Source organism: Haliotis rubra, unplaced genomic scaffold (assembly GCF_003918875.1).
Source record: "Haliotis rubra isolate DU_JTF1 unplaced genomic scaffold, ASM391887v1 Scf49, whole genome shotgun sequence".
NCBI lineage: Eukaryota > Metazoa > Mollusca > Gastropoda > Lepetellida > Haliotidae > Haliotis > Haliotis rubra.
The window spans coordinates 1502029-1527357 of NW_025767179.1; the positions used below are offsets into that span (position 1 = coordinate 1502029).

Sequence of the window (25329 nt, forward strand, 5' to 3'; positions counted from 1 at the left end):
ATCAAACAGACACAGACACTACAACTGACTTTGGTGCGCCTTACTGGCCAGCGAGAGCATGGTTTCCAGATCTACTAGAAAACCTAGGAAGTCCAGTAATCAAACTTCCAGATTGGCCGAACCTACTGATACATCCGCACACCAAGCAAGTCCACGGAAACCCAGCAGTGTTCCAGCTACACGTGTGGACCGTATCAAAATGTGTTTGAAGAAAAAAGGATACTCCGCCAGAGCAGCCAAAGCAGTAACTCTAGCGTTACGCAGATCGACTCGCAACCTATACGACGATAAATGGCTGAAGTTTGAAACTTACGCAAGGCGGAAAGGCTTCACAGCCATAATAGCTAAAGTGGCGGAATATCTATGTCATCTGAGACGGACCAGACATCTAAAGGTTTCGACTCTATCGACTTACCTCGCTGCCATCAGTACAGTGATTACCATGAAAACAGGCATCAAGTTGACGAAAGTACCAGAATTACTTGCTCCACTGAGATCATTCAAGTTGGAAGACCAACAAAAGAAATTCGGAGCTCCAGCCTGGGACCTGAATGTAATTCTGCGTCATCTTACCAGTGATGTCTACGAACCACTAGACCAGATCATGATCGAGCTTCTAACACAGAAGACGCTGTGCCTGCTAGCGTTAGCCACTGCAGCTCGCATATCGGAGATACATGCGCTGGACTACGGTCGAACGACATTCGACAGAGGGCAAACTAATACGGTTCATCTAGGACTTAGATGGGACTTTATTGCCAAGAATCAACTACCTGGTCAACCAGATAGACAATTCCATGTACCAGCGCTGTCTACAGTCCTCGGCCCACAAGATATAGAGGACTTATCCTTGTGCCCAGTCAGAGCCTTGAAGGTATATCTTCAAAAGACTAAGACGAGGAGAAGGAAATTCAAGCGCCTATTCATCCCATTATCAACTGAGACATCAACTGAAGTCTCAAGAACGACCATATCGTTCTGGATGAGAGCCGTTATATTGAGAGCCTACAAAGCAGCAGGACTAGAACTTCCTAGAGCTTCCAACCCACACGAGTTAGAGTACTGGCGTCAACACTAGCTCCGCTTCTGCTAGGGCTGCTTCTGGGAGTCGGACACGGTGTTTGCCAACCACTACCTCCGAGACATAGCCACTGAAGACGTCTCAGGCATTCACCAATTTGGGCCTCTCGTTGTAGCACAGCAACTAACGGTTCCTCAAAGGTGCTGAGTTGAAATCTCACCCTTTATCACGTTGACTTGTAGATGACTTTTACTAGGAAAAGTATTAGTTTGAAAGTCCATGCGCACAGTCTAGGATAGACTAGCATGAGTGATTAAGATCCTGTGCGGGTAATGACCTTACCTGCACATAAAGGGATCGCAACTCATTTATGATAAAGACCTTATCATAATCCATGGGTTGTTATAAGATATCTAGTATAGGAGAATACTAGGTTATCTATAACCACACGAATCAACATGATTCAACTTGTCTGAGATTGAAGTAAGACAAGGAGTGGTCCCCCTGAGTTACTACGCAAGTTGGAAGAATAGGACCATGGAAATGCCGTTTGCAGTTCCCATGGGGGGGATACAGACGTATCTGAGGACAGCTGTTGAATCCAGTGGCTTGACCCACCACCTATTCCGACGGATTTTATAAGCAAAGATCATGAGTCAGGATAAGGAAAAATATGTAATTTTTAAAGTAAAATTGATATTTTATACTTATCCTGACTCATGACGAACAAGCCCTCCCAACCTTCCCGTTGAAGATACTTGTGATTTCACAGCAGATCCAAGTGCATGGACAAAAATATAAGGAGAGAGTGACAAGTCTGGGCACGTCACATGGTACGTTTGCGCGGGAAAGAGGAAGGGAGGTAACTCGTGGGTGAGTATTGTGCGTCCGCTTCGGGAACTTCAAGGGATTCAAGTGTTCCACTACCATTCGAAAGGGAAAGGGAGATAAGCAAAGATCATGAGTCAGGATAAGTATAAAATATCAATTTTACTTAAAAAATTACATACTCATTTGCATGATCACATCATATTCTGTTGTTGCAGAAAAAGATACAAAGACTTCATCTGCACCAAAGTCTTCCAAGGCATCTAGTGACCTGTTTGCTGACCAGGACGATGATGAGGAGGATCTGTTCATGGGTCAGTCGGCCGCTAGTACACGTAAGATGTCTGGATCCCAAACAGAGGAGGTCAAACCAAAGGCCAAGAAGGCAGAAAAGAAGGTAAACAGTTATCAAACACTATGTGCTGTAGAGCCAATAACTCACCGATTTTCAACAACTTGTACAAAAGTTAGATATTAATAGTGGTAATGTTAGATAATCAGCAGTTCAGTAGGCACTGAAGTCAGAAGTCATGCTCAGTTTTAATTTACTCTGCCTGCAGATAATTAGGACCTTTTCAGCTCATAAAAGCTGCTACCGCAGTGTAAACTTAATTCATGTTACAGCTGTTTGATAATTTACTATTTTGTGCACGAATTCAATGGATGTATGGTTATTTGTCTGCTGTTGCTGAAATGTACCAAGATGACAGCTCTGTATATAAGAATTGCAAAGTTTGCCTGTTATGTTGCAGTTGCCAGCAGGGGCAGTGTCAATGTTTGGGGGCGCGCCTAACCCACTTGCTGCAGCCATCAAGAAACAACGACCAGCTTCAGACAGCGAGGTAAGCTTGTATAAGGCGTGGACGTAGATAGAGAGTGGTAGATGTTCACTGTTTCCACTTGGATAAGGAGTGGGCATAGATAAGGAGTTGAGTGATGTTCACTGTTTCCACTTGCATAAGGCGTGGACGTAGATAGGGAGTGGTAGATGTTCACTGTTTCCACTTGCATAAGGAGTGGACGTAGATAGGGAGTGGAGGATGTTGTTCACTGTTTCCACTTGCATAAGGGTGTGGGCATAGATAAGGAGATGAGGTGATTGAGTGATGTTCACTGTTTCCACTTGCATAAGGAGTGGGCATAGATAAGGAGTTGAGTGATGTTCACTGTTTCCACTTGCATAAGGAGTGGGCATAGATAAGGTGTTGAGTGATGTTCACTGTTTCCACTTGCATAAGGAGTGGGCATAGATAAGGTGTTGGGTGATGTTCACTGTTTCCACTTGCATAAGGAGTGGGCATAGATAAGCTCGGTGATGTGAGTGATTGTCTTTTTATGTGCATAGTTTCCTCTTGCATAAGAAAGAGTAGGGCATAGATAAGGAGATGAGTGATGTTCACTGTTTCCACTTCCATAAGGAGTAGGCATAGATAAGGAGTTGAGTGATGTTCACTGTTTCCACTTGCATAAGGAGGGGCATAGATAAGGTGTTGAGTGATGTTCACTGTTTCCACTGAGGAAGGAGTCATAGATAAGGAGATGAGTGATGTTCACTGTTTTTGCATAAGTGGGCATGATAAGGAGATGATTTCACTGGGCAAGTAACAGAAATAGATAAGGAGATGAGTGATGTTCACTGTTTCCACGACATAAAAGAAGTTGTTCACTGCATAGAAATAGATAAGGAGATGAGTGATGTTCACTGTTTCCACTTGCATAAGGAGTGGGCATAGATAAGGAGATGAGTGATGTTCACTGTTTCCACTTGCATAAGGAGTGGGCATAGATAAGGAGATGAGTGATGTTCACTGTTTCCTCTTGCATAAGGAGTGGGCATAGATAAGGAGATGAGTGATGTTCACTGTTTCCTCTTGCATAAGGAGTGGGCATAGATAAGGAGATGAGTGATGTTCACTGTTTCCACTTGCATAAGGAGTGGGCATAGATAAGGTGTTGGGTGATGTTCACTGTTTCCACTTGTATGAGGAGTGGCAGATAGCTCGGTTGTGTGCTGGCACTTGTTTTTTTATGTGATGTTTGCTATCATTGTATATTGATGATTGTAACAGAAAGAATAGAGCAGGAATCGGCTCAGTACCTCTGCACGACAGGAAGACTTTGTATTTCAAATGTTCTATGCTTTTAAAAAAGTGAAAACATCAACTACAACAAAAGGCCTGAATGTGTTCATAACAATGTGTCATTATGTCAGAGAATACATCGCAATTTTGGATTTGTTAGTGAATTTCTGAATAAAGTGAACTGATTGTAAAATTGTAGGAAGATGAAGATAAAGAGGATGAAGAAAAGTCTCGAAGTGGCAGTGTGAAATCCAGCCAGTCAGCATCCAGCTCCTCGCTGCGAGGGTCAGCTGATGTGAAGAAGACATCTCGAAGTGGCTCTGCATCCAGCAACAGTTTGTTTGCGGATGACATTGATGAGGATCTCTTTTCTTCCAAACCAAAGACAGACAGGTGAGTTATTTGCCACGTTACTGAGCACATTTCTTGGCTCGGTCTTGATAGGATTTCACTTCACACTATTTGTCTCTCTCCATGGTAAATCTTTCGTTTGGTCCTTTGATGGGCCAGGATTGAGCAGATGGCTCTTATCAAGCTTTATCATGCTTTACAAGCAGCAGGTGCACATATCACATCATATTGAACATAGACATAGGTCAGTGACTTCCATCAGATGGATGACACAGCTGGCACAGTTGTCCTAAAAAGCTGCAATTCATCCTGAAACCCAGTGAAGGTTTGAATCCCAGTTTGTCAGCTCCATACCAAAGCTTGTTAGTTTCCTCCCACCTTAAGCTGACATGCAGTGATAAACTGAAATAAAGTCCTAGGCACTCACTTCACTCACTCACTCACTCACTCACTCACTCACTCACTCACTCACTCACTCACTCACTCACACACTCACTTCACTCACACACACACTCACTCACTCACACACACACTCACTCACACACACACACACTCACTCACTCACTCACACTCACCCACTCACTCACCTCATACAAGTCTAGCACTGATTGAATGACCTCGTCACACAATGGTCATATCTCACTGCATCAATCCATGAAATGTTGCAACTTACCCACTGCTATCTACTTCCAGTTGTTGTACAGGGAAACTACATGTGGTCTGGCCACTGACATACAGCTGATATATTACAAACTGTTACATTAAACAATGATCACTCACTTGTGCATGTCAACAGCATTTACTGCACGTACATATTGACACTTGAAGTCCAAAACAAGCAAGTATTGAAGTAAACATAACCTGATATATTGCTTCATTACAATCTAAGGAGGTCTACCTTGTTTCTATAATTTTGCAGATCAAGTGTGCCTTTCTCTTCTTTGTTATTTAATTGTTGACAAATCCTACTATTCTGTATACTACATACACTTATGTATGGATGTCTTTTCTGCATGTTTAACCAAAAGCGGAACATGTTTTTGCTACTGCCTGTACCTGCCTGTCATAATAATTCAGGCTGAAGATGAACTGATTAGGGTCACTGATGATTAGCCATAGGTAAATCAAATCTCATTCTAAGACAAATCTTAGCAGGAGCGTTATGGTGCTGATGTTATTCTGTAAACCATACAACGTTAGTGTGTATTCTATGTTGCATGGGTCTGTCACTCTGATTTAGTGGACCCGTGAAGGTCCGGGTTAGAATATTGATCTTCAGTAACCCATGCTTGTCGTAAGAGACGACTAACAGGATTGGGTGGTCAGGCTTGCTAACTTGGTTGACACATGTCATCGGTTCCCAATTATGCAGATGAATGCTCATGCTGTTGATCGCTGGATTGTCTGGTCCAGACTCGATTATTTACAGACCGCCGCCATATAGCTGGAATATTGCTGAGTTCGGCACACACTCTGATTTAGTGGATAAGTGTGTTAATATATTTCTCAAACGTTACACCTATTGATCATAAATACACAATGCCATTTAGAGCAGGGTTCGCACAGACTTGAAAAAATCTTAAATTTGGACATTTTATCCTTAAAGGCCCTTAATTCATTTTAACCTTGAAAAGGGCCTAATTATCAGTGATTTGCTTGATAAAGGCCTTATATTTAGCAAAACTTGTCATGTTATGATTTAACAGGAAACTAACGCAAAATAATACCTTGCAATGACAGTGGGTGTTAATTAATCTCCATTGGGAAGCAAAACTTTCCCAGTGCAGGGATATTGCTGAGAGTTATTTTCCTCTGATGGTTGTTCCCACATTTGACCAGCCTTGCGTGTATTCAGCTACTTATGGGTTATGTGTGTTTCTATAGTTCCTTCATATTGTTGATTGGGCCTTGAAAAGCCCCTAAAAGGCCTTAAATTTGATGGCTGATAATCTATATGAACCCTGTAGAAAGTTGTCAAATGCAGATCATGTTATATTTGGGATTACACTTTTTCAGTAACGTACAGATTCTAGTACTTCCATTGAGTTGAGTCCCATCCGGGATTTGACCCACACTCTCAGGCACCTATCACAAGGGATATCTATTTCAAATCACAAACTATGAAGGATCTTTTTAGTAATATAAGTTCTCATTTAATTATTGCATTTTTAAAAGAATTAAACTTGTTAACTGATTTGTAAATAGATACATATTTTATTATTGGTAGTTTAGATTAGTAACTGAGATTGTTAGTGGCTGTACCCTCAAAGGGGGTTGAAGTAGTGTAAAATTATTGTCCTCCTGAGAGGGTACGTAAGTCCCAAAATGTTCAAAGTCAATTTAAACTTGCCAGGATTTTTAAACGTAGCATTCTTGTCATTTTAATCGTGGCTAACATTTCTTACAATCGCCAGCAGCTGAAGGGATGGTGTAAATCCAACTAGGGTCCATGCAGGTAGCCAAGGTACTGTAAGTCCCCATGGTCCCTAGTTTGGTGATCTACCTTCTGGTGTTCGTGATCTATAGCTTGTTTTTATATTGTATTGTCCAAATAGTGCTATCAGTTTTAACTCTCCATACTAGTTTTAGTTGTAATTGTGATATTCTAGTTGTTTTACTGTCCTTCGTTGACAGGTTTTTTATAATATACATATATTTCATTTCAATATCAAATGTTCTCGTCACGATATGGCTGAAATATTGCCGATGTGACGTTAAATATTAACTCACTCACTCACACTCTCAGGCACCTAATCGCCAGTACACAAATTCAGTAATCTAACCCACTCAGCCACTGTAGCTTATATTAGTAGTGGTTTACTCTTACTTAGAAGAAGTTAAATGGTTTCAATACAGACCAGCACACATGTTAAATGATATCATTGCCATGTGTATGCTGCTATGGTCTGTTTCAAGACATGGTCTATTTGTATGATAGGAACTATATCCCAGACATGTGGCTGCACAGAAGAGATAACAAGATCAGCACCTAACATACTGGGATGGGTGCAGATACACTCGCCATGTTTCCACAAATCCCACAACCACACATAGATATAGCATTACAGTAAGATAGACCAGACCGACCATGTATTGGTTTGCACGTTATGACATGTGATGTGGTCAGACTCTGCCTGGCTGTAGCCATGGTGTACACATTTCACACAGCATCACACATGTTGGGATGTCAGTAGGTATGAGGGTACAGTGAGTGAGTGAGTTTAGTTTTATGCCGCACTCAGCAATATTCCAGCTATAGTATGACCAGAAATTATTGAGAATTTTAGGAATATGTTTAATTGGATTTCTAGTATAAACAACCTTGACCAGCTATCAAGTGCTTGGTTTCATTCAAGAGAGACAACTCCGTTAATCCTTTTTCATTAGTTTGTGAAGAGTTATCCTCCTTTGTTTAATTGCTAGCAGACGACATTTTCAGTGATCCTCAGTATGGATGATTTAGAGAAGAGGAAGTTGATTTTAGAGTATTATAACAAGGACATCAGATCAGCTTAAGTGATTTCAAGTAGAACAGGCATCCCTTTGTCCACTGTTTATCGTGTTTTGAAAAATATTGCAAATAGATATGGAATTGAGCACCAGGGAGGCGCAGGTAGGCCCAGAAAATTGACTGTCGGTGACAGGAGGCGGCTTGGTATTCTTGTTTCTAAAAAAACCGAAAGAAGTTTAGAAAACTTAAGGCTGGATATGATTGATAGAGGAACTGTGGCTGTCTGTAAGGAGACAATTAGAACTGAGCTGCATGCAATGGGTGGGCAGAAAAGTCGAGGATCTTGAAACCTGAACAAAAGGATCGAAGGTTGAACTGGTGCTTACAGCATAGAAATGTTAACTGGGACAATGTGATTTTCTCAGATGAAAGTTCTGTGTGGCTGTTTCCTAGTACACTGAAATTCTGGACCAAACAAACTGAAAAACCTTTGTATCAGCACCCAAAGTGCAGTCCGAAATTTAACGCGTGGGGTGGCGTATCTGTGTTAGGGGCAACGCCCCTCTGTGTATTTGAAGGGAATATGAACAGTGAGCAGTACACAGATATTCTCCAGGGACATTTACTTCCATCTGCTCACGTGTTCTATGGAAATTTTTGGACCCAAAACATCGTTCAAAGCATTCACAGGCCTGGTTTCGGACCCAAAATATGACATTATTAGATTGGCCAAGCTATAGCCCTGACCTAAATCCAATAGAAAATGTTTGGGACTTATGAAGGAAAGTGTCAATAAGAAAAATCTGACAAATATTGCTGAAATGAAAGAAGAGGTGGTCCGATATTGGGACAGCATGGACCACGACTTTCTAACTTCTTTGATCAGTAGTATGCCCCGCCGCATTGAAGCCTGCATTGCTGCCCATGGTGACTTGACAAAATACTAACTGTTCACCTGTCTTTGAATCTGGAGTTATGTTCTTCTAATATTCACATTTAATACATGAGTAATGAGTGAAAAAAATAAAAAAAATTTACAATCTTTAAATTCTCAATAATTTCTGGTTGTACTGTATATAAGGGGCGGTCTGTAAATAATGGAGTCTGGTCCAGACAATCCAGTGATCAACAGCATGAGCATCGATCTACGCAATTGGAAATATGAGGGTACAGAAGGAGCCGGGTAGCAATGTTTAGCATCATAGTCAAAAATATCATTATGTGGTTCCACATCTTTTTTTATAAATTGAACTTGTTAAGTGACCTTCTTCCTGTATTTTCAAACATGCTTGTACATCTCTAAGCTGACAAATTACATCTGATTGTGTATACTATTGGCCTTTTGGTTTGCTATTAGCCTATAGCCATATGTGCCTTTCTTGAACTTTGCATCTCAAACAGTCAGATTGTCCGTCTATATCTGATTTTATGTATCACTGGCATACAACCTTGAAGTTTACATTCTCTGTCAAACATTGTGCCAATCTTGAACCGGATTTGTACCAGCCGGAGATCGAGTATATCTGGTTTTATACAGCAGTTTTATATAATACTGTATATCTGTACAGCCATAGAATTACTTCATTACACTTTTCAATGTCCATCTCCTTGAACTTTGTTATGAAGCTTGTACAACAAGCTGATGCCTGTTCGTACCCATTTGTCTGTACCCATTATGCTGGAAGAAAAAAAATATTTAAAAAATATATAAAAAATATAAAATAAAGGTGACCTTCTTTCAAGGTGAATGTCCTACTTACTATGACCTTTGCATCAGCGGTACCAGCATATGCAACAATTTATTTTTCATTTTGACAAAGATATTTGTTACTTTCTACCATTACCTTTGTGAGCCGTCAGGTGTAATCATTATGAGTGTTGAAGGAAACATTCTGTGATGTCATTATCTCTGTTGTGTGATGTCTTACTACATTTTGGGCAAGACTTCAATAGGTTCCCGTAAATGTAAAAGCCATTAGGGAAGGGGGGATATGGGTCTGTCAACTCAAAATACTTAGAAAATGAAAAATACATAAATATTTAGAAATAAGCAACTTTATCACCACTTGGGTAAACATAGAAATGCTAAATTTAGGATATTTTTCTAGAGTCTTTAAAAAATGATTGACAACAAAACCTATTGTTAGACACACCTCCTTGTATGTTATAGTACAGTTGTACAGTTAATAATGTGTAGTAGAGACAGAAAAAGTGTGGTGAATATTGATATTTTCCAATATATAAAGAGAATACATTCCCAGGATGGAAATAACCCATTGTCCGACGTCCCAGTCCAGTGGGTTTTTCTGTCGGGCAGGCAAATTTGTATGTCATGCTGTACCAGTGTCCAGTTGACTTTCCAATGTTAATTATGTTGTTTATTTAAAAAATGAACAGGAAAACCAGCCAGTATAGTGGAAAAATTATCATGGCAAGTGATTTTACATGTGTCACTGTGTACACTAGCAAAGTTATTTCCACCCCTGGTTCCACTGTCAGTTTTAGAGAGCAAATTCCAAATACAGGTATATGGCCACTCAGAATTACAAAAATATGTGTCAAAGTTCATATATACATTTTGAAAGGCCTTAAATTCAGATGTAGAACAGAATAGAACTGAGTTTATTATGCATATTTTGCCCATGATACCAATAGTACAGTGGTCATACAATTATAATGACACAATTTACAGAGCACTTAGTGACCGCCTCCGTGGTGTAGTGGTTAGAGCGTCGCCGCCCGAGAGCTATCAGGTCGTTCTAGGTTCGATCCCCAAACGTCATACCAAAAGACGTTAAAATATGGTACTTGTTGGTCCCTGCCTGGCGCTCGGCATTAATGGGTACAACAAGGACTGGTCGGCTCGGAGTCCGTATAATGTGTCTGAGTGGGGTATTCATACTTCACTGCGGCATGGTATGTCAGTGGGCTAGCACTATAAAATCAGCTTCAGTCTGGGCTAGTACAAGCAGCCGCGCACTGCACATACACATACACATGGCGCATGCACGTCATCATATGAGCGAACTATTCTCAAGCACGACGTAAAACCCAATTTCACCTCACCTCACCAGAGCACTTAGTGGTTTACAGAATTTCTAAACTTAAACATTTTTTCACAAAAAAGAGCTAGCTTAAACAACAATTTTAACAACGCTTCATGTGAATTTTGTATGGAAGGGGAAGAAGATGAATATCATGTAATGCTAATATGTCCATCTTATAAACAACTCCGTATAAGGTATTTACCTGCATATTATTACAAGTATCCATCAATGTATAAGTTTATTTCATTAATCAATTAAGATGCAACAATTTGAAAAGGTCTGCATAAAACAAGAACCATATAGCGATGTAACGGAACCAACAACAGGAATTGAATATGAAAATAGCGCATGTGAAGGAAGTGAACACCGATTTATGAATGAGTTTCAAGCATATCAATTAAAAATGTTTCTTCATCAGTAAAACATTGTAAAGTTGAACTGATCATATAGATGATAGTCTTAAATCGTCCCTATCCACATATAATACCATTTCTTCCCTATGAAACTGCATCATGCCATACAACCAGTGTTTATAGTTTTCAAAGGGCTACCTGTAACATCATAGTGCAACACAAACTGGCTCATGATTCTGTGCAGTGCTGATATTAAAACCTTCCACATCAAGCAATACAAATCAGATAGATGCATCTAACATGAAAACCAAAATGTCCCAGTAGGCTGCTGAAACTGTACCTGTCTTGTCCATATGTAGACTCAGCAAGTCTACCTTTCCTATTGCCTCCCAGCACTCTAAATATAGCATGTAGAAATGTGAGTGCCCCCACCCCTCCTGGCCCTCCCAGCAGCCGAGAGTGGAGGCACTGTATGGCCATGCACTGGGTGTTCAGGATGAGGTAGAGGGAGGTGGGAACTAGGCCCTCTCTCACACTATTTATATCATTCTGTGATCTTGTCTGGAACTGGATGGACAGACAGGAATAGGTAGGAAAAATACAAGGAGTGGAAGAAAGGAGAAATGAATGGATAGCAGTGGCTAGCAGGTGTGAAGATACCTGTAGAATATCATACATTTTTTTCTTGTGGTGTTTTGTGTGTGTGTGCATGAATGTGAAGATGTCTGTGTGTGCCCCAAGGGAAGGAATGTCAGTTGAGGATCCCAGCACAAGGGTCAAGGATGCTTATGATGTTCATCAGCTATGTTCGTAATTGACTTGTTACTATCAGTATTTCGTCAAAGTCTAAGCCTGTGCAGGTAACGAACCTATTCCCAGAAGAAGTGTAGCCATGTTCCGTGTGGTATGTAGATAGTACAAGATGTCTGAAGGTGAGACGAAGTGAACCGTTCTCATGGTCTATTACTTACAAGAGAGACACTTTCATCTGATTATAATTATGAAATTATTTAATGTTTGTTTATTAGACTGTGTGCTTTCTTTGTTAACCATAACATGAATCATCAGTCATGCTGATTGCTGATAATATCCAACTGCATCATATATTTTGCTATAAAAATGTTCATGCGATACAGCACCTAGCAAGTGGCACCTTAATGGCAAGTGAACCTTAGCTGTACACGTGTAAACAAAATATTAGAATGAACTGTGTGAAAGGTCTTATGTTGCTATGGGTGTAAACTGACTGAATGAGGGTGAAATGTGATTCTGTGTGAGCTGCAGTGGTCTTAGTGTGTATAGTGGTGTATGTTGGAGAGTTTCCCTCGCTGCCACAGGTGTCCATGACTGGAGCATCTGTGTGTTGGCAGGACTGTGGGAAACAGCCACATTAATACACCATTAGTGCTTACACAAACAGGGAGGAACCATTTACTGGTACTGATCACGTGGCTGTATGTATATATGTTGTAAACATGTGGATGTTTGATGTTGTGTGTTTGTGGTAGTTGTGGATATATGTGTTCAGTGTCCTTTCAGAGGTTCACATGGTCATGTTCGTTCAGATTATCAGGTGACCCGTGAAGGTCCGGGTTAGAATGAGCCTTCAGTAACCCATGCTTGTCGTAAGAGGCAACTAACGGGATCGGGTGGTCAGGCTCGCTGGCTTGGTTGGCACGTGTCATCGGTTCCCAATTGCGCAGATCGATGCTCATGCTGTTGATCACTAGATTGTCTGGTCCAGACTCGATTACAGACTGCCGCCTTATAGCTGGAATATTACTGAGTGCGGCGTAAAACTAAACTCACTCACTCACTCAGATAATCAGGTCATGTTCATTCACATGTCCATTTTGTCTGAATCTGGGCAGTGAGGTAGCCTAGTGGTTAAAGTGTTTGCTGGTCATGCTGAAGACCCGGGTTTGATTCCTTACATGGGTACAATGTGTGAAGCCCATTTCTGGTGTCCCCGTGATATTGCTGGAATATTGCTAAAAGCGGCGTAAAATCAAACTCATTCACTCTGTCTGAATCTGAATATGTAATTATATTTCATGTGTTATGTTTATGAATTTATTGTAACTGAGTGTACTGATTCTGTAAACAGGCATAGCTATTTCACTATTTAAATTATGTATAGTCACATCCATTTTGTCATGAATCCCAGCCTCTCTGATATCTTATTGTTAGGAAACACAGTATAAGATTAAAAGATTAATGATTATATATATATGTTTTTTATCAAGACATTTTGTAATCTTGATGATTTCACTTAAAATGCATAATCAAGATGTACAGAGTGCATGTTAGTCTGTCTCAAAGTCCCTGAACCACATTTTACCTACTGCCTAGCCCTCCGTGCAATGCTAAAGCCCTAAATGAAGCAAGTTTGATTTCCTCAGGTTCTGAATCTCCCATCTCACTGGGGCTCCTATTCAATTTGACCACCTCCGTGGTGTAGTGGTTAGAGCGTCCGCCCAGGGAGCGGAAGGTTGCGGGTTCGATCCCTGACCGCGTCAAACCAAAAGACGTTAAAATAAGGTACTTGTTGGTCCCTGCCTGGCTCTTGGCATTAATGGGTGCAACAAGGCTCAGAGTCAGTATAATGTGTCTGAGTGGGGTATTCATGCTTCACTGCGGCATGGTATCTCAGTGGGCTAGCACTATAAAACCAGCTTAAGTCTGGGCTAGTACAAGCAGCCGCACATACACATACACCCGCATACACGTCGTCATATGAGCGAAATATTCTCAAGCACGACATAAAACCCAATTTCACCTCACCTCACCTCACCTCCTTTTCAATTTAAATGGGGTTATATGTTATTATCAAAATTATATAAATTCACAGACGTTAGTCTAAGAGCATGAAGGTCTTTGTACTGAAAGCCTTTTCTATCTCCAATTGTCTAAGTTCCCAATGAGGAATCAAGTAGATCTTGACATTGTTTTCAGAACAATTTATTGCTACAATAACATTTTGATTTCTGGTTTTTGTGCTGAGATAGGAATTATGTAAAACTTCAGGACTACACTGATACCATTTCAAATGAGGATGTATATTACCCTGATGCTGTGATATACGGATTTTATCATCACCTTGGTGCTGTGATGTCAGGATATATAATCATCACTGTGATACTGTGATGTAAGGATATATATCATCACCCTGATGCTTGGGGTGCCAGGATATATATCATCATCCTGATGCTGAAATAAGGATATATATATCATTACCCTGATATTATGATGTCAAGATATGTATCATTACTATGGTATTCTGATATCAGGATATATATCATCACCTGATGATCGGACATGAGGATATAAAGCATCACTCTGATGTGATATATGGATATATATCATCACCCTGTTCTGAAATAATGTAAAACTTCAGGTCTACAGTGATACCATTTCATATGAGTATGTATATGACACACTGACTCTGTGACATATGGATATATCATCACCTTGATGCAGTGAATCTTGTCAGTGTATATATCATCACCTTTGTGCAGTGATGTCAGGGTATATATCATCACCTTGCTGCAGTGATGTCAGGGTATATATCATCACCTTGCTGCAGTGATGTCAGGGTATATATCATCACCTTGCTGCAGTGATGTCAGGGTATATATCATCTGCTGTTGAAGTGATATAAGGATATATATCATCACCCAGATTTTGTGAAATAACAATGTATATCATCACCCTGGTTTTGTGTTATAAGGATATAATGATGACCCTGATGCTGTGATATATGGATATGTATCATCTCAACACTGATATGAGTGTATCTATATCTGTCTGCTATGTTTCACATTCAAGCTAATCAGCTGATCATGTGGTACCTCCTGTAATTACAAAGTTTCAGTGCTAAGATCATGCTTCTGTAGCCAAGTGCTGAAGACAGGAGTTCCCTACACAGCCAGCTCCAGTTAATATACAGATAAGATACGTTGGAGCAGCAGCAGCTACACAAGTCCTGACTATATTCGTGTTCCAGAGAGCAAGGAACAGTTTGAACTTGATAAGATTTGCTGTTTGACAGGAAATCCTCAATTAAAGAGGGAACACATATACTTACCTCTTGAAGCCCGCTGCAGGAAGCTGTCGTTTTAATGTGAAGGTCACTGTATGAACTTTCAGCTTGTTAGTTGTAGAAATACAGATCAAAGATTTTTGTTTTTATTACCATCTTGAATGTTTTTATGGTATATTAGAAGAAAAAACTTTTAAGGATCATCACTTTTAACTTGTAAACATCTGTATCACTTTTATCTTAAGCAGGAGCCCTCTTGATCATGGTGGTTATATTTACCGATGTCAGGTGTCAACTCAATCATGCTGAATAATATCTACTTAAGTATGTAGAATATAGGTTTAACATACATGTACAACCAGTGTCCATCACTGTTTAAATCACTGACAAATATATAGATGTTATTATGTGGGTATTATATAATTCAACACTTATTAACAGACAGCATTGAATCCATATCACCTACAGGGTAGGATGCTACTGTGTAGCATGTTGGTCCGGGTTGGAATATTGATCTTCAGTAACCCATGCTTGTCGTAAGAGGCGATCGGGTGGTCAGGCTCACTGACTTGGTTGACACATGTCATCGGTTCCCGATTGTGCAGATTGATGCTCATGCTTTTGATCACTGGATTGTCTGGTCCAGACTCGATTATTTACAGACCGCCACCATATAGCTAGAATATTGCTGAGTGCGGCGTAAAACTAAACTCGCTCACTCACTGTAGCATGTTGGCTATGGACATGATGCGCTTAGTAATGCAAACTATGAACTAAGGCTTTCTCCCCAGCCATGTAAACCAAATTACCTAACTTTGATGCGTGCACATATATGGGTTGCCTAGGAACCGAGAGCCACCAAATGGACATACACATACCCTGTGTCTAGTATATGATACGGACTTGTTATGATAGAACACATTACATGTGTTAACTATAGGGCTGCACGTTATTACCGGTATACTGGTATACCACAATATACTTGCCAATACACAGTCTTAGTTAACCAGCTGTATGTCTCTGTAGTATTCTACTGTAAATGGATGTTTTATCAGATCAATAAACATATGTAAAAATACACATGCTTGACCATGCCCCTCAGAATATGTAACCTGTTGATCACTCTACAGTGAAAATGTCTGAATCCAGATGCTGCTGTATTGAGTGGTCTGGATTAACTAATGTCCTAGTTAACGAATCATGAGTGTGGAATACTGTCCAAGTATCTGTATACATTCCAACATCTGGAAGCTGACTACCAGGGTCCACACTAATGAGTTTCATGGTATATATGTAATGAAGCTGAAATGATATCATCACTATGTAAATGGACATGTGTACATGGTCGAGGGCAGCTGAACCAGCCAGGTTGTGCGGAGGGTGTACTGTTTTCATCAGGCACACGTACCATGCCCCACCACCTGCTAGACACTGGAGAATTAATTCTGAAGATATTATCAGCCCCAGCTCTCTGTTAGAAGCACATCTGCAAGTGTCACAGAATATGAGCTAAATATGAGTTTAATGTCTGTACAGTGTACCCGTGAAGATCTGGGCTTAGATTTGGTCTTCAGCAACCCATGCTTGTCGTAAGTGGCGATTTACGGGATATGGTGGTCAGGCTTGCTGACTTGGTTGACACTTTTCCTCGTATTCCAATTGAGTTGATCGATGCATTTGCTGTTAATCACTGGATTGTCTGGTCCAGCCTCGATTATTCACAGACCACCGCCATATAGCTGGGATATTGCTGAGCGTGGCGTTAAACAACCAACCAACCAATCAACCAACTGTACAACATGTACAGTAGTATAGTCAGTGAGAGGGTAAGATTACAGAATACCGGATACCTTCCGCCATCTTTGAAAGCACGCGAGCTTACTTTTTGGTTAGGGTTAGGCTAAACAACCAAGGGTTAACCAATCAACCAACTGTTTACGTCCACACTTAACAATATGGCTGGTAGGTATCTGGTATTCTGTAAGTGTAGCGTATAGTCAGTGAGAGCCTTAATAAAATTCAAGAAGAATGTTGACAGCTTCCATCAAATGGAGACATCATTTTGGTTAAAGAACACACTACAGTGACTGAGTAGACTGTGACTTAGGGTGCATCTCTGAAGCATCATGGTTATCAGTGCATCTTTATGTACTTCTCTCAGCTATCGGCATTCCAACACAGACATTTATAGTTACAACATTCATTGTTTCAAGTGCTGTGTCTGTTTACTATTGCCACTTACAGAAACAATATTGTCTGTTGGCACACATGGGAAATACATTTGACTGAAGTAGTGTATTTTCCTTTTGCAGAAATGTAGAATGATGTTTATCGGAAAGGTGTTAAACTAGGTATTAGGGCACTATTACCATGGGTACAAGTGTATCCTTACAGATTTAGAGATAGCAAGTCAAAGAATGTTGAATATGTGTATGGTGTTTTATTACTTATATTCGCACCATTACCATGGCAACCATAATTTCTCTTCATCCAACAGTAGAGCCAACAAACCAAAAAGTGTTGAATACAGCACCATAACCATGGCAACTAGACTGTCTATTCATCCAGCAGTACCAACAATCCAAAAAGTGTTGAATACAGCACCAAAATCTTGGTAAACTCTGACCAAAATGCTTCTGTTGCAGCAGTAAAGCCAGCAAGCCAAAGACAGCTGCCACTGCATCAGGTCTCTTCCTGGATGATGATGAGAAACCAGACGCTCTGTTTGGTGCAGCAAGCAAGCCTTCAGCCAAACCTGCACATGATAAGGTAACATGTTGTTGGAGTTTGTTTAATATATTTTCACATTAGTGAAAAATATAAGAACATGTAATTTAGGAAAACAGCAAGAATTTCTTATGTAAACCTACTATAATAATCACTATCGACTCTCTGTACTTTTGCAACCTGATGACAAGAAAAGGTTTTATATGTAGGTCCTTTCAGTTTCACATTTTTAAGGATACGATGACTTACTTTCTGAAATATTTGACTAAATAATAATAGTGTAATCAGCTATGTTGCAATCAGCATAATTTTAACAGTATGTACATTGGACATTGGGATCCTCAGTGATGCAAATTCCAGGTCCTAGCAAATTTTCTGGCCTGAAAAAACAGTAATTACTGGTAAGTATAGTGGTAATACCCGGTATGTGTCTAACATACAACAACTAGGTCACACAAAGTATGCACTTATGCATCAAGACGTCTTATTGTTCTCTCTTGACGTTTTTGGAATTAAGTTGTATCTGGAGTTTATATATTAGCTTGGTATTTGTGGTTTTATCTGAACTATCATCTAGGTTAAACCAAAACTTTGCAATATGATTTGTTACAGAAGGGAGACAAAACCAAGCCAAGAAGTAGCAGTCTGTTTGATGATGATTTAGATGAAGAGGAAGATATGTTCTCGTTCAAGTCAAAGCCCAAAGACACGTGAGTGGTGTAGTTCTTCTTGTGAAACACAGAAAGTAATGCTTCTTTTGCGTCTACCTTAATTGTCCTTAAATGTGTAATTGGCCTCCCATCAAGGTTGCCCATGTCACACATTGAGTCAATATTAGAAGCAATCATACCCTCTTGTTTGTCTGTGAGATGCACATGTTGCCTGTGTCCAACATTGGATATAAGTAGTAGAAATAGTAATGGCATATGTCTGTTATGTATGAGATGCACATCTTGGACTTGATATGATGGAATACCTTTCAGTGGAGGCAAGAAGAAGCCTGTTGGTGGAGTTGCTCTGTTTGGGGGTGCCGACATTCTGAAGAAGAAGACAGAAGCCCCAGCAGAGGAACCTCCCAAGGTGATAACATTGTTCAGGGTGCACATAAGATATGTAAGACCTTGACCTTGATAAGTCATTGAATTTTTTCTGAATTAATAGGCCATGAACATGAAGATCGCGTGCCTTGAATTGTACAATTGTAGCAATGTACAGTGATATTTGAACTTTCTTGTTAAAAATCTGTCTTTATCCTAGAAAAGTATTTGTTTGAGTTCCGGTGGAATTTAGAAGTGAAGTGTTTGTCCACTGCGAAGTGTAGAAGTGAAGTGTTTGTCCACTGTGACATGTAGAAGTGAAGTGTTTGTCCACTGTGAAGTGTAAAAGTGAAATGTTTGTCCACTGTGATGTGTAAAAGTGAAACGTTTGTCCACTGTGAAGTGTAAAAGTGAAATGTTTGTCCACTGTGACGTGTAAAAGTGAAATGTTTGTCCACTGTGATGTGTAAAAGTAAAACGTTTGTCCACTGTGAAGTGTAAAAGTAAAATGTTTGTCCACTGTGATGTGTAAAAGTAAAATGTTTGTCCACTGTGACGTGTAGAAGTGAAATGTTTGTCCACTGTGAAGTGTAGAAGAGAAGTGTTTGTCCACTGTGAAGTGTAGAAGTGAAATGTTTGTCTTCTGTGAAGTGCAGAAGTGAATGTTTGTGCTCTTGTACTAGGCTGCCCTAGAGGAGGAGAAGCCAGAGGTGAAACCCCCACCCCGCAAATCCACACTGTCGTTGTTTGATGAGGATGGAGACGATGCAGATTTGTTTGGTGCGGCACCAAAACCTAAACCAGCACCCAGCACTGCCAAGAAGGAGGTACCAGAGTTTCTTCTGACTTTGTGCAAGGAATAAAGAAGGGTTTAGTACAGGGCTACTGATAAACTCACTCACTCACTCTTTGGAGATTCAGTGTGTATTTACTCCCTTGCACTCGTGCTGTTAGGTATTTATTGGATGAAGAAATGCACACTTTATGATTTGACTTAAAATATTCAATATTTGGCTAGTGTGCTGGAGATCTGAGTCCCATTGTGTGAACCTTGTGAAGATTAAAATTGATGTCATCTGCCACTGTTTGCCTTAGATACTGCTAAAACCACACTTACAATGAATACACAGATGTCTGTGAACTGAGTGAGGATGTCTTGCTTTTCCCTTGACACCTCTATGGACAACACACAGTTGGCTAAAGTGTTTGAGTTGATATATTGAATACTGTTTTGTTGAAGTGCTAAGAAAATTGTTAATGTTGTATTTGTAGCAGAGCAAGCCCAAGGCCGCTGGCAAGAGCCTGTTTGAGGACGAGGATGTCCTGTTTGGTGGGGCCAGTGAGGAGGCACCAGGTGTGGACCTCTTCAGTAAACAGGGACCTTTGGGAGGCTCGGTGAGTATCCACAAGCAGGCCCTAAGTGGCATCAGTTCAGTAAGGGCCCTCTTGGTGGCTCAGCAAGTATCAGAGATTTTCGGTGAGCAGGCACTAAGTTGCATCAGTTCAGTAAGGGACCTATAGGAGGCTTGGTGAGTATCGGTGGGCAGGCTCTAAGTTGGATCAGTTCTGTGAGGGACCTATAGGAGGCTTGGTGAGCAGGCACTAAATTGGATCAGTTCTGTGAGGGACCTATAGGAGGCTCTGCCAGTAGTAATGAGCAGACACAGTAAACAAAAGTTCATTGGAAAGAAAGCTTTGGATCGGTATGTTTCTTCATGCTTAATTTTGACATTTGTTTAAAGTAATACACCGAGGTAGGCACATTTATCCTACAATCCATCTTTTCACCGGATGAGGCAGAGAGGGTTAACAAAATATATCTATTATTGATTTAATAACTGGACAATAATGCATCTTAAAACTGCTCGGGTGATCTGTTGCAGACTAAATCAGAACCAGCTAAAGCTGCCCCCACTGCTAAGCCATCAGTAAAGGTTGGTGGAGCCACCACCAAGTCTAGCTCCACAGACCTCTTTGACGATGATGATGGCTTGTTTGACACAAAGAAAGACAAGGTATGGTTACATTACAAGATGCAAGACCAAAATTCAGGGCCAATCATCAGTTTAGGTATCTTTTAGCAGCCACACAGTCGATGGAATGGTACCTTAAGCACCAATAACGATGGGGAGTTGGACAATTTGGTATTTGAAATGCAAGCATCAGCGAGGCCTGCATATTGGCCATGTTTTTTTTCCTGGATCTTGTCACATTATTGTCAAAAGGGATTTTTTTAATGATATATGTATAATTTCATTAGTTTAATGAAATTAGTGGTTGACATAATGAGCCAGCAGGATGCAACAAATGAAAGATGGTATATTAAACAAGGCAGGAACCTGCTCTAACTCTCTTGTATTTACCTCTCAGCCAAAGGAGAAGGTGGAAGTTGCTGGGGCAACCACAACCGAGTCATCTGATGCTGGACCATTAGCTGAGGAGGAGGTAGGTTGTGCACCAGGGTGAAGGGACAGAGTATGATGTGCTCAGGCTCTGCATAGATCTGTTTAGTAGGGGTGGAGGGACAGGGTGCTCAGACTGCAGATGGACGTATTAAGTGAGGGTGGACTTAATACGTACACAGACTGTGGATGGACCTCTTAGGTAGGGGTGGAGGGACAAGGTGCTCAGACTGCAGATGGACGTATTAAGTGAGGGTGGACCTAATACGTACACAGACTGTGGACGGACCTCTTAGGTCGGGGTGAGGGACAAGGTGCTCAGACTGCAGATGGACGTATTAGGTGAGGTGGAGGTCCACACAGACTATGGATGGACCTCTTAGGTAGGGGTGGAGGGACAGGGTGCTCAGACTGCAGATGGACGTATTAGGTGAGGTGGAGGTCCACACAGACTGTGGATGGACCTCTTAGGTAGGGGTGGAGGGACAGGGTGCTCAGACTGCAGATGGACGTATTAAGTGAGGGTGGACTTAATACGTACACAGACTGTGGACGGACCTCTTAGGTCGGGGTGGAGGGACAAGGTGCTCAGACTGCAGATGGACGTATTAGGTGAGGTGGAGGTCCACACAAACTGTGGATGGACCTCTTAGGTAGGGGTGGAGGGACAGGGTGCTCAGACTGCAGATGGACGATAAGGTGAGGTGGAGGTCCACATAGACTGTGGACGGACCTCTTAGGTCGGGGTGAGGGACAAGGTGCTCAGACTGCAGATGGACGTATTAGGTGAGGTGGAGGTCCACACAGACTGTGGATGGACCTCTTAGGTAGGGGTGGAGGGATAGGGGGGTCAGACTGCAGATGGACGTATTAGGTGAGGTGGAGGTCCACACAGACTGTGGATGAACCTCTTAGGTAGGGGTGGAGGGACAAGGTGCTCAGACTGCAGATGGACGTATTAGGTGAGGTGGAGGTCCACACAGACTGTGGATGGACCTCTTAGGTAGGGGTGGAGGGACAGGGTGCTCAGACTGCAGATGGACGTATTAGGTGAGGTGGAGGTCCACACAGACTGTGGACGGACCTCTTAGGTCGGGGTGGAGGGACAAGGTGCTCAGACTGCAGATGGACGTATTAGGTGAGGTGGAGGTCCACACAGACTGTACGGATGGACCTCTTAGGTAGGGGTGGAGGGACAGGGTGCTCAGACTGCAGATGGACGTGATTAGGTGAGGTGGAGGTCCACACAGACTGTGGACGGACCTCTTAGGTCGGGTGAGGGACAAGGTGCTCAGACTGCAGATGGACGTGATAGGTGAGGTGGAGGTCCACACAGACTGTGGATGGACCTCTTAGGTAGGGGTGGAGGGATAGGGGGGTCAGACTGCAGATGGACGTATTAGGTGAGGTGGAGGTCCACACAGACTGTGGATGAACCTCTTAGGTAGGGGTGGAGGGACAGGGTGCTCAGACTGCAGATGGACGTATTAGGTGAGGTGGAGGTCCACACAGACTATGGACGGACCTCTTAGGTAGGGGTGGAGGGACAGGGTGCTCAGACTGCAGATGGACGTATTAGGTGAGGTGGAGGTCCACACAGACTGTGGATGGACCTCTTAGGTAGGGGTGGAGGGACAGGGTGCTCAGACTGCAGATGGACGTATTAGGTGAGGTGGAGGTACACACAGACTGTGGATGGACCTCTTAGGTCGGGGTGGAGGGACAAGTTACTGCAGGTTGTACTCTAAGGGAAAGGGTAAAGGTTGACTGGCTCTGGACATGTTTGTTAGGTGGGGTGCCAGATTTGGCCAGCTGGGTAAACTGTGGATAATTTTTTCTTCAAGAAACATAAACAAGGTAATAAATCCTCAGACTATTATAAGGGTAACGCTATTTTCAGGTTATTATCATTTGCAGAAGCCCCTGGTCTTTCATTAAGTGCCTGCCGAAGGAGGGCAGTTGAAAAGACTGAGGGCTTCTGCAAATGATAATGCCCTGAAAAATAGCGTTACCATTATTATAGCTAACTGCATATAGTGCCTCACAAAATGTGACTGCTTGTGTCGACACCCTCGTACCTGAATGAATTGTGACAAAACAATCACATCTCTCAAAGTGAAAGTGATTTGTTTGTCTTCCCCCGAGGACGTTGCACAGATAACTGTGCCAGTACTTTGATCAAATTCACTTGAATGTTTTGTGGACTAGAAGATGAATTATACTTAGATATCTGACTACAAGTTCTGCATGCAACATGATTCAAGTTTGAATAACTCAGGAGGCCAAGCCGGCAGCACCCCCAGCTGTGGTCAAGCCCAAGAAGCCAGCAGGGGCAGTGTCCATGTTCGGAGGAATGGACCCGTCGGCTCTGCTCAAGAAGAAGAAGAAACCTGTGGAAGAGGAGGAAGACAAACCAGCGGAAGAAGAAAAGAAATCAGAGGAGAAGAAAAAAGGTATACTGTGTGTAATACAACACACTTGATATGGATGTGCAACTTCTTTATTATTTACACACGATGTTTCTGGGCTAATACTTGCCCCTTCATCAGGTGAATGACAGTCAATAGTTACAGAGGTATATATAGTATGTACAGGAAGCCACAGAGTTGTTTTTACAAAAGATTAGCGAGAGAATTAAGTTAAAATAGGGTATACATAATGTTTGTACAACATGTTCACATAGAGCGAATGACCATATGGAAGTCAGTAAAGGGTATGCAGTGATTGAAATCTGTAACTATTGACTGTCATTCACCTGATGAAGGGGCAAGTATTACCCACCAACTTCTAAATGCCTATCAAACATCTGATATACTATTTGTAGTTATGATTGCTTGACATGTGTCTATTGATGCTGTAGTTACATTTCAAAAGGACAATCATCTGACCTGGTTATCAAGATTTGTAAAGGGAGTAAAGGGTGTTAAAGCGGACCTTGTGTAATCCTGTATCTAAAGCCTGATCACTGTAAAATGCATGGGTTTGTTAGCTGTTGAAGTCCTGACACTTGAAACCTCTTGTGTTTGTTGATTCGGAACTATATTGCCAGGCATTAAGCACTCAATTACACACTGGTCCTAAATGTGTGTCCAATACATGGTATGTTGATAATCTGTGTTGGTAGTTGTACCACTGCTTGGAGACCATATGATCTTATGGAGGGTGCTTGGGATTTTGTATTGAGATAAGATATCATTTCAACTGCAGCTGCAAAACTAGATCCTTGTTACATTCAAACTATGAACCTTCAAGTATTTGTGTTTAGATGTGCAATTTGGAGACATTTATTTGTTTTGGAACATCATATAATATGTCAAATGTTCCTACCTGTACCATCACCGTGTCTCCAACACTGTTTCAGCTGACCCTCTGTTTGGTGATGACGATGGTGGAAAAGGGGCAGCTGATATCTTCACTGTGGTTGCCCCCAAACCTAAACCACCAGCTGCAACACCTAAACCAGCAGCTGCAGCACCTAAACCAGCAGCTGCAGCACCTAAACCCCCAGCATCTCAGGATGAGGACAAGGCAGATGAGGATTCCAAGGTACAGCAGGTCTCTAGCTGCTTTGTTTGTCATAGTTTTGAACGAAATGACAAAAAGCAAACCTAGAAAAGCATAAAACAGATATCAACACCAATTTTGAGAAATGTATGTTCATTCATTGGCTTTCATTGTCTCAATAAGGGAGGTGTTATCAGAAATATATAGGGGATATTGTATGAGTGCCCATGTCATACTATGTTTACGACACGAGTGCCTAAATGTTGGTATTTCCTGAGCGAGAGCGAGGGATATACCGATATTTAGGCAAGAGTGTTGTAAACATAGTATGATATGGACACGAAAATAATATTCTGTTTATTACCAAAGTCGTCAAATAAATCTGAATCTACTTTCAAACATAGGTTGGTAGACATAGGTTCAAACATAGGTTGGTAGAACGCAACGTCACAGAAGAAACGTGACATCATAGTATTGTTCATGAC

The 25329-nt window shown here is 41.4% G+C and overlaps 1 protein-coding gene across 1 annotated transcript in view; it reads left to right on the forward strand.

The window, feature by feature from the left end:
- The window catches only part of LOC124291293 (WASH complex subunit 2-like), a 57878-nt gene that overhangs the window by 23053 nt on the left and 9496 nt on the right, over positions 1-25329 (forward strand). Inside the window, exons 18-29 of the mRNA XM_046728268.1 lie at positions 2068-2246; positions 2602-2691; positions 4130-4323; positions 17820-17943; positions 18514-18611; positions 18885-18981; positions 19622-19765; positions 20211-20333; positions 20822-20953; positions 21309-21383; positions 23619-23793; positions 24702-24886. Coding sequence (XP_046584224.1) covers positions 2068-2246; positions 2602-2691; positions 4130-4323; positions 17820-17943; positions 18514-18611; positions 18885-18981; positions 19622-19765; positions 20211-20333; positions 20822-20953; positions 21309-21383; positions 23619-23793; positions 24702-24886 — 1616 coding nt within the window. The remainder of the gene's footprint in view (positions 1-2067; positions 2247-2601; positions 2692-4129; positions 4324-17819; positions 17944-18513; positions 18612-18884; positions 18982-19621; positions 19766-20210; positions 20334-20821; positions 20954-21308; positions 21384-23618; positions 23794-24701; positions 24887-25329) is intronic.